The 10,654-nt window shown below is 44.4% G+C and overlaps 1 protein-coding gene across 1 annotated transcript; it reads right to left on the reverse strand.

Moving 5' to 3' along the window:
* Positions 1–6,346: 6,346 nt before the first annotated feature.
* CTSL (cathepsin L) lies at positions 6,347–10,125 on the reverse strand. Its single transcript, XM_087444303.1, is given in 8 exon segments — positions 6,347–6,897; positions 7,364–7,478; positions 8,126–8,282; positions 8,758–8,982; positions 9,167–9,186; positions 9,189–9,312; positions 9,414–9,536; positions 9,857–10,125. Coding segments are annotated over 8 exon segments (990 nt in total). The 5' UTR covers positions 9,983–10,125; the 3' UTR covers positions 6,347–6,797.
* Positions 10,126–10,654: the final 529 nt, after the last annotated feature.

Raw genomic sequence — 10,654 nt, forward strand, 5'->3', positions numbered from 1 at the left:
GGTACATATATATTTAAAAGTGATATGTCTTCTTTGTAGAGTGTCCCTTTTATCATTATATATTGCCCCTCTTTGTCTCTCATTACCTGTTTTATGTTGAAGTCAACTTTGTCTGATATAAGTATGGCAACACCTGCTTTCTTTTGTTTACCATTACCTTGGAGTATTGTCTTCCATCCTTTCACTCTGAGCCTGTGTTTGTCTTTAGAGCTGAGATATGTTTCCTGGAGGCAGCATATTGTTGGGTCTTGTTTTTTAATCCATCCCACCACTCTGTGACGTTTGATTGGAGAGTTCAGTCCATTTACTTTTAGGGTAATTATTAATATATGGGGGCTTGTTGTTGTTATTTTATTGCTCTTTTTCCGGTTCTTTTGCATTTCTTTTGTTTCTCGTCCCGTGTGTTTCAGACTACCAATTTAGTCTGGTAGTTCTGTATGGGGGTTCTCTTAGTTTTCTATTTCTTTATCGTGTGTGATTCTGCTCTGATTATTTGGTTAGTGGTTATCATGAGGTTTGTATAAAAAAATCTCATGGATATGATAGTCCATTTTTTGATGGCCTCTTATTCCCTTAGACTAAGTCAATTTGATCCCTTTCCTCTTCCCCTTCTACATTATTGTTGTCACATCTTATTCCTTCCTGTGTTGTGAGTTCGTGTTTAAAATGATGAGTATATTTATGATTGGTGCTTACCTTCCCTTGATCTTCAGTTTTATAATTAAGTGTTTGCTAATCTATTTTGATAGAGGACTGCAATTTTTCTCGTTTTGTAGACCTATTTTCCTCCTTGTTCAAAACTTTGAATCCCCTTTCTCTTTTTTCCCTCAGGGATGAGGGCCTTCTTGAGCACTTCTTGTAGTGGGGGTCTTGTGGCAATGAACTCCCTTAGCTTTTGTTTATCCAGGATAGTTATTATTTCTCTATCATATCTGAAGGATATTTTTGCTGGATAGAGTATTCTTGGCTGAAAGTTTCTGTCCTTTAGAATTTTGAATATATCATTCCACTCTCTCCTAGCCTGTAAAGTTTCTGTCCAGAAATCAGCTGAGAGCCTGACAGGAAATCCTTTGTATGTTATTTTTTTTTATCTAGCTGCCCTTAATATTTTTTCTTTGTTGTTGACTTTTGCCAGCTTTACTACTATATGCCTTGTAGAGGGTCTTTTCGTGTTGATATATTTAGGAGATCTATTTATTTCATTCACTGGTATTTCCAGCTCCTTCTCCAGGTTTGGGAAGTTCTCAGATATTATTTCTTTGAACAAGTTCTCTGCTCCTTTTTCCCTCTCTTGTCCCTCTGGAATACCTATAATCCTTATGTTGGATTTCCTAATTGAGTCGGATATTTCTTGGAGAGTTTCTTCATTTCTTTTTAGTCTTAATTCTCTTTCCTCCTCCATCTGGAGCATTTCTGCATTGTTGTCCTCAATATTGCTAATTCTTTCCTTCATATTGTCAGCTCTGATGCTTAAGGCTTCCAGATTTGTCTTTATCTCCTCTATTGTGTTTTTCATCTCTAAGATTTCTGATTGGTTTTTTTTTTAATAGTTTCCATCTCTTTTGTGAAGAAACTCCTGATATCATTGAATTATCTTGTGTGTGTTTTCTTGTATTTCATTAATATTTTTTATGATGGCTGTTTTGAATTCTCTGTCATTAAGGTTATGCATTTCTGTGCTTTCTGGGTTGACTTCTGGGTGCTTGTCATTTTCCTTTTGGTGTGGAGATTTAATATATTTTTGCATGGTGCCTGTCGGTGTTGGCTTACTTTTCCTCATAGTGAAAATATATGGTCGCAGTTTCCTCTTGCTGCCGCTGGGTGGGGGTCAAGGGCTGTCTATTTTGGCCCGCCTCAATCCGCAGGCACACTTGTTGGCCCCTGGCTGATCTGAGGCGTGGCTCAGTGGGAGCTGCTGGGAGGGAAGTGTGGGAACAGCTGGAGCTGGAGTGTGGGAACAGCTGAGACTGGAGCGCAGCTAGGCGGAAGCAGCTGGGGCTCGGGTGCGGGTGGGTTGAACCAGCTGCCGCCGAAGTGCTGCTGGGCCAAAGAAGCAGGAACTGGAGCGCTGCTGGGCCAAAGAAGCTGGAACTGGAGTGTGCTGAGCCGAAGAAGGAGGAGCTGGAGTGCTGCTGGGCCAAAGGAGCTGGAAGTGGAGTGCACTGGGCCAAAGAAGCTGGAACTGGGGTATGCTGGGCCAAAGAAGCTGGAACTGGAGTATGCTGGGCCAAAGAAGGAAGAGCTGGAGTGCCGCTGGGCCAAAGAAGTGGAACTGGAGTGCGGTGGGCCGAAATTACTGGTGCCAAGTCAGCTGGAGCCTGAGCACAGGCCAAGCCAAAGCAGCTGGAGCCATGGGGAGGGGGGGCAGTCAAGCTGAAGGAGCTGGGGGTGGGGCATGGTCCAGCTGAAGGAGCTGGGGCTGTGGCCTGGTGGAGCTGGGGCAGCTGGGGCCGTGGCTTGCTCCAGCCAGAGCAGGTGGGGCTGTGGCATGGTGGGGCCTGAGCTGCCCACTGCCTCTGGTGCGAGGGTGCAGGCTCGCCCTGATGCTGGCTGGGCCCAGGCACCTGAGAGCTGCTGCCTGTGGGGGTGGGGTGTGGTCATGCTGCCCCTGCTGGTGGGTCCCGGGTGCCTGAGGGCTGCTGCCTCTGGGGATGGGGCTGAGCTGAAGCACCGCTGTGCTGAAGCACCAGTCAGGTGAGCTGGGTTGGGGAGGGTGCTTACTTTCGCCTCTCTGATCTCAGAGGTTTCTAGCCTCGCTGTCGCTCTCTGCTCTCCTGAGGGGCCAGATTGTTGAAACTACCCTCGCAAAAGTTCCGCTCCCTCCGTAGGGGGATCCCCTCAGGCTGTGAGGGGTCTTGGAGAGCACCATTTTTCACGTGGCAAGCCGCCCCTCCCCCTCCTCTGAGAGCCGCATGGTCTCAGTCTCTGGGTCGCAGTCCTTGGGGAAGGAAGGGAGCTCCTCTTACCTCCTTCCACTTACTCTGGGGATTCCAGCACCTCCGTCCTTGGGTGTACGGCTGCCTGGGTGCCTCAGACGTCCCCTGTGTTGTGTGAATAGCTTCTGCTGGAATATGAATGTCCTTTTTCTTGTGTCTTAGAGGGGGAGAGTTCAATGGGGGAAGCTCACTCTGCCATGACGCTGATGTCACTCAATATCTTATTTGCATCATCTCCCACATTTCCTTCATATCTTTCATATGACATTTTCTTCCTTGCAGAAAAGAACAGGAAACATTTGATGTCATCAAGTGAAAGTGGTGCCAGAGACTAAAGAATACATTAATTATCACCAAGTTAAATAAAAAGAGAAGGAAGCAAAGTGTGTTTTAGGTGCATTTTAATGTGTGAGAATGCCTTTTTATAAGATATCGACAGTCTCCAGTATGGAACCCTGGCCAGTGCTTGACTTAGATGAGAGGGGACATGTGGGGAAGTGAAAAGATGCCGAAACCTTCTCATGTCTTTTTTCTGCTAAGTCCACTGCTACTGGTGATGCCCCTACTATGCCATTTGGGTTCCTTAAACTTCTCTTATCTTCGTCGGCTGATTTCCTTGTGGACTGGAGCATTTTGTTGAGCTTAGTGGAACCCTAAAAAACTCAGTGAAAACTTGTCAGAATAAAACTCGGTCTTGAAGCACAGATGAGTGGCCAAGAACCATTAAGTTCACAGATTTCTTACTTGTCCCATCTGGACGTGCAGCAAGTTTGACTTGTCCCAGCTGGTCTTGACCAGAGGAGTCTGGTTGTGCCTTCTGGGTTGCTGAGGAGAGCATGAGGTTATCTGTGTAGACCAGGTGCAACAGTATCCTGGGGCTGGCGTAATGTATTAACACCAACTCATTGGCTTAAAGTCACAGAAATTTATTCTCTCGCAGTCTGGAGGCCAGAATTCCAAACCAAAGTGTCTGCAGGGCTACATTCCCTCCAAGGGCTCTGGGGGGAGCCTACTGTTTAAGGGAAACTTAAACAGTAAGTTTAAGTTTCAGAGAAGGCTCCTGTAAAATCAAAATTCATTTGCAGCTTTATTTCATATTGATTGGCTTATTTTAAAAATATTTTTATGATAGATGCAGTTTGGAACTTTTCACAAGTTTAAATTAATATAAATGTCTTTGACATTTACAGAAACTTCTACTATCTGTTTATTTGTTTAGACATCTGAGAGATCTTCACATTTCCATTCATATCAGCACTGAGACATTTTCTTAGAGTCTTCGGCTGAACTTCCAGGATTCTGTGGACAGCAGTCTGAGCTAGCCTGTCACGATGGAGCCAGAGGATAGTCACAAAGGAGTCCTTTCTAGTAGATTTTCAGAGACTGAATGTGGCAGATTGCATTTTCCAATGACGGCCACAAGCACATCTTGCATCGCACATGCTCTTCTGTTAAGTGACCTTGTCTCTTCCCATCGTGAGGTGGACTTGGCCCCCTCCGCTGGAACCTGGTCTGTCCCTGGTGACGTGCTCCAAATACAGTGCAGCAGCAGAGGTTTCATTGGGGACTAAGGCCAGGTCATAGGAAGACTTACAGTTCCTCGTTGGGGGTTCTGGCACACTTTTCTCCGGGGCAGTTCCTCTCAGAGCCAGCCTTCAAGCTGTGGGAGCCCAAGTCATGGAGAAGTCCACGGAGGCACTCTGGCCAGCAGCCCAGGCTGAACGTCCAGCCCACACCAGCATCTAAGACAGCCATGAGGTGAGCCCCCTTGGATGCCAGCCCAGTCAAACCTACAGATGATTCCAGCACACATGAGAGATTTCCAAAAGAAAACTATGCAGCTAAGGTCAATCAGGAAATAGGAAAGAAAGATAGTGTTTTCAAGCTGCTACGTTTCTGAATAGTTTGTTTTACAGGAATAGATAGCCAGAGCAGTCTTTCACTGCACTCCCCTGTGTGCACAGGTTTCCCTGTGTCCTAAAAACCCATGTGTGGACCCAGCCTCACCTCCCACACCTGAATTCACTAATTTCCCACTTTCTCTAAATGCAGTGCCTCTTTTCTCAGGGGTCCTGACCCCAAAGTCTGTGCTCAGACATCTACCCTTTTATCCTGTCTTATTGACTGGCTCCTCTGGGTTCATGTCAGGTTTCTCTTCCTCCTGGTGTTCTCAACTACCTCCCTCTCCGACAGCACCAGCTCGTTCTTGAGGGTGGGAATATCTCCTCCACAAGGTGATGACTGGGACACAGTGGGGGCGACATCAATCCCAGCTGTTTCAATGTAGGTCCCAAGCGGAGGAAGGGATTCAGCGGGGGAGCCTCCCAAATCTTCCTGCGACTACACTTGATAGTACTATCACAAAGCCCACAGACTCGCACTCCAAACATATTTGCCATTTTAGGTGAAAAAGTTGGAAATTTAAGCACCTACAAGGGAAAGGCCACACTGAGGGTCCAGCATGGCAGATGGTCCAATACAGATGGACTTGACCAGAGGCTTCTGGAGGCCTTGTGGGCTGAGACCCCAGTTGTCTTCCACCTCACCTCCTCATAAAGAATTATGCTGTCTATTGACTAAATACTTCCATCTACTCTTTATATTTCCTTGAGTGAGAGCATGAGAATTTTAAACACAGCAAATGAAACTATATGTGCTGCTTTAGTCTGCAGAATGTAGGGAGTTTTTTGGTTTTTATTTTAAATAAAATCAGGGATTAGGTAGCTAGGTATAAATTTGGACTCAGACTATCACTTTTGATACTCTCACCTGTCTCCCACCTCTGAGGCCACAACACTATATTTGAAGCCCAGCCTGAAATCCAGGAGCTTAACCTTTATCCTTTGTGGACCCAAAGACAAACATTTCTTGGCAATCCACTATGTCTGGTCCTCCCCCAGCTGCAAAGTAGCCATTTGGTCTTCACCAGCAGCTGGGGGAGATGCACCAGAAACTGGCTCTGTGACATTCGTCCTGTAACTCGGCTGGGTTGTCACCATCTTGGCTCAAATGATCATGATCTATTAATGACCTTTTCTAGTTTGGAAATCATATGCATGTGTTCACTTTTCTAAAATGTGAAAGTATTTTAATAAATACGTTACCTTTGTCCTTTTAGATCGTTTGTCAAATTTCGCTTCATTAAAAGGTTCAGTCAGACACAGCCAATGGGCAGCTGACATAAGATCTGAGTATTTATAACTAGAAGAGCCAGAAGACCACCTAGTCATTATCCTAATGGACCACTGGCACATTCAGTTACGTCTGTGAGGGCCAATTACATTTTTGACTCTAGAAAAAGTTAATGTATTAAAAACAGAAAGAAGCCTCACCTCTACTTTGAAATTCAGTTTTATTTCTCAAGGTAAAACTATATACATCTTTAAAACACGAAAATTCAAAAGTTATTAGGCACGTCAATCATATAAAGCTGTTACAGCAGTAATTAAAGAAGTGGTAACATTTTACCAGCATAAAATGTCACAACATTCAGGGGCTGGCCCGGTGGCGTAGCAGTTAAGTGCGTGCGCTCCGCTTCAGTGGCTGGGGGTTAGCAGGTTCGCATCCCAGGCGCGCGCTGATGCACCGCTTGTCAAGCCATGCTGTGGCGGTGTCCCATATAAAGCAGAGGAAGATGGGCACGGATGTTAGCCCAGGGCCAATCTTCCTTAGCAAATAAAAAGGAGGACCGGCATCGGATGTTAGCTCAGGGCTGGTCTTCCTCACACACACAAAAAAAGTCACAACATTCAAATCACAATTTGGATCTTCATTGATTCAAGTGTATTATTCCACACAATAAGGTCTGGTCAGTTTAACATAAAATTCCTCCTCTGGATATTCTGTTCTCAGTCAAGTCCTCTAGGTGACAGGATAGCTGGCCAGGTTGGCAATTCCACAGTGGTTGTTCCAGCCTTTGGCCATCTCTATGTAGCCATTCATGCCCCAACCTATACCCCAGCTGAACGAAGAAAGGGTTTTCCATTTTACACAAAAAATCAAACATTTATCTTTATCAACAGTAACGCCTGACACTTAGTACACCAGAGGCCAAGACAGATTTGAAAAGAATCAGGAGGCTGCTGTTCTTGTTCGTGGTTGAGTTCTAAACCTGCACATAACTTCTATCCTCAGACCTTTCACAGAACTGCACAATTAGAGACAGAGAAAGGAAACTCTTGGGTCCAGATGTTCAAATTTAGAAATGTAATGGTACCAAAACTATATCAATACCCTAGCATGCTTGAGACAGTCTCTTAATGTCATAATCAATCATTAATATGTGTGTGTTCACCCTAAGTTAGATAAAGTCTTCTGGGGTTCCAGAAGTGTGCGTAAGGGTTCGAAGACCTGTATCCAAATACTGATTCCAAACAAGGATTTCCTTTTCTATTTAAAATATAAATTTAACATTTGAAGTTTTATACCTGTTCTTGACAAGCCAATATTTATTATTTGAATCTTTTCCTTCAGAGCCATAGCCAACCACCAGAATGGCATGATTCACATATTCCCTGCTGCAGGCTGGATCATAATAAATGCCTAGGAAAGCAAAATTCAATGCTGGGGTGAGGACCTCCAAGTGACAGGAGACATTAACCCAGCCTATCAACCACAGTAAGGGAGGCATCTCAAAATTCAGTTAAACGACATAAATCCAGGTAAGATTTACAAACAAGATCTTTTTAAATCTAGGCTAGGGATTTAGGCCCTCATTTAATGCTAGCAGAAATACAAATTGGCACAATCTCTTTTGTAAACAACTTGTCAAGAGGCATAGAAAACCACTCCTTGAAACCCTGTCATTCTACTTTTAGGAAGTCAGTCTAAGGAAACAGAACAGAACACAAAATTACTTGAACCAAGGAGATCCTTCTAGTTTTAATCACAGTAGTAAAATTCTTTGGAAAATTTTAAAGGTCTAACAATTGAAAAAAAAATAAATTAGGCTATACCAATTAAATTATGTAGCCATTTAAATATACTTATGAAGTGCTTAAAATCATAGGGATATGGTTCAAGTAATGTCACATGGAAACATCAGGTACAAATATTACATGTACAGAGTAATGACTATGTTAAATCCACACACTCAAAAATTCTACACTGAATTCTACATACCAAAGAGTCAATTGTGCTGGTGGTTTTCCAATTTTCCTATCTGACTTTCTACAGAGACAAATGCTTACCATCTTTATAGCAGTGGAAGGTATCCCGGCTGGCATCTATCCCAGCAGAGACGGGCCCCACAGTTGCCACTGCCTCCATAAGGAACTTCTCCTTCTGGATGTCCAGGAAGCCAGTGTCATTGGCAGCAGAATAGTCAGGCTTGTTATTTGCAGGATTCTTCCTTTCAAAGGTAAAAGGGACGAGACTTCATTGCTACCCCCACCTCCTGGAACATGTGTTCAAGACAGTTTGCAGCTTAATGATTCCCAAGTCAAGTTTGTTATAAAGCATCCCAGGCGGTGAAATGCTTGCTATTGGTTGTTTTGAAGTTGAAAAATTAGCTGGTGTCTATTCAACGAGACACTCTCAGTTTACCTGTCCATAAGAAATTTTTCACTCTGGAGAAATCTGAACTATATATAGAATGGTACCTATATCTCCATGTAACATAGCAATAGAACTAGCTATATAGTAACCATCTAAACAGAGAACTGTGCAAGGCTAATATATTCTAATGACAGTTCTGACAGTTTGCAGATATAGATTCTACAATCTAAAATGTGAATTCTAAACATGGAATCTGTTTTCCCTGAAAGTGTTCAACTTTCAAAGGCAGAGCTGGAAAGATAACAAGATAAGGAGCTCCGCTTACCCTCGCAAGATATGGATAGGATTCCTCCGAGTCCAGGCCCCCATTGTCTTTGACGTACTAGAAGGCATTATCCATGAGGCCACCAAAAGAGCCGTCATTGCCTTGAGCCCAAGAGCAGTCCATTAGGTTCTGCTCACTCAGTGCAACAAGTCTGCCAGTTTTCCAGAATGTATGTCCTTCAAGGGCACCAGTTGCACTAAAAGCCCAACAAGAACCACAAAGACCCTGAAGACAAAATTAAAAAGCTCTCAGTCTACAAATCAAATAGCAAGTTCTTGACAACAGTCCACACATCTGAAAACTCTTAAAAAATAGTGAGCTGCATGTTGTTCCACAGTCTACCATAGCAGGAACGCCAATTCCTTTTTGGTTTTACTCTTGGAGAGAGATCTGCTGAATATCGTCATACCTGATCCTTCACAGGAGTTCGGAGCCTTTCTCTCTCCAATCCACAGATTCGGGGTTCTTGGCAGAGAGCGGTTTTTGAAACACTTTCCCCTTCTTGTGCGTCTGGTTTTTAAGGCCATTCATCACCTGCCTGAATTCTTCATTGGTCTTCAAGGCAAACGAAATAGAATTTGAAAAGCAAGAGGTTATTTTGGTAAAGTACTGAAGAGAGGAAGCACAAGAAGTTCAGCAACCCAGGCCACACTCACCATGTCACCAAAGGCCTTCACTGCCATCGTGAAGCCATGTTTCCCTTGGCTGTATTCCCAATTGTGCAGTTCAATCATTTTCATATTCTTCTCCCACACTGCTCTCCTCCACCCTTCTTCATTCTAGAGGCAAATATAACTGAACATCTTTATTTCTACTTAACCCAACCCATCCTCACCAAGTGGATTTGCAGACAGAGAGGAAGAGAAACCATGGCCAGGGATGGCTTTATACTTCTGGTAGCTGTTCTCCAGCACCCTCACAACAGGGATGATGCATGCCCATATTGTGCTCAGTAATGGGTGCCATGAAGTTATTGCCTTGGTAAGAGCCGGCCTCAAGAAGTTACTCTCTGCTCAAGAAGTTACTCTCTGCTATAAACTTCCAGTAGTACAGACCATTCTCTGTGAGGTCCCTCTGGACAGTTTCAGATGTTACCAACCACGCCATATAGTCTTCTGTGCGTTGCCTTCCACTGGCTCCATTGTGCATCTAAACTGTGATCATGTTTTGGAGCAGCTGAGGCTATTCCCAAGCAAAGGGCAGCCAGGAAGAGTGAAGGATTCATGTTTCAAAAACCTACGAAGGGAAAAGAAATGAGTATTTAATTAGACCAATCCTTCTAAAAAGCAATCCTACTTTCTTCTGAGATGTTATAGCCACTATGTTGGAGTAAAACATTTATCATCCCAAGTATTTACACAAGAATGTGGAGGAAAGCTAAGGATGTGGGTGGAGAAAAACAGATTAGGTGGAGGTATTTGATTCAGCCACTGAAATGAAAAGCAGCTAGAGAAGTGTTCTAGGACTTGATGCTGCGATATGCTATAATTTAGGGTTTGAGAAGGGTGTGAAGGTCCCTTATGGGTCAGAATCTTAAGGCTACAACTAGGAACCTAGCAAATGGTTGGTCCAGGTGTTTACAAAAGGTACAGAGGTGACCCAGGAAAACCTCACTAATGAGGACACCTGATCCCAAGCAGGGACAGGGATCCCCAGCAGATAGTGGCCACCTCACACCTCCTTCTTGACTACTGTACGGCAGGGGGTGAGATACGCCTTCGAACCCCGCCTCTTGAATTGAAACCTTTCTGAGAGGCCCTCCCAGTACAAAGTGGGTAGAAGTGCCCCCCCGCGCTCCACCGTCCCCACACTTGGCCTGTGCAGTCGACACCCCCACTCCCTCCCCAAACTGGGGACGCGGTGACGTGGCACCACGGAGCCCAGAGCCCCCCGTTTC

The sequence above is a fragment of the Ceratotherium simum genome, chromosome 20 (genome assembly GCF_057802395.1).
Source record: "Ceratotherium simum simum isolate JZ-2026a chromosome 20, ASM5780239v1, whole genome shotgun sequence".
NCBI classification, from domain to species: domain Eukaryota; kingdom Metazoa; phylum Chordata; class Mammalia; order Perissodactyla; family Rhinocerotidae; genus Ceratotherium; species Ceratotherium simum.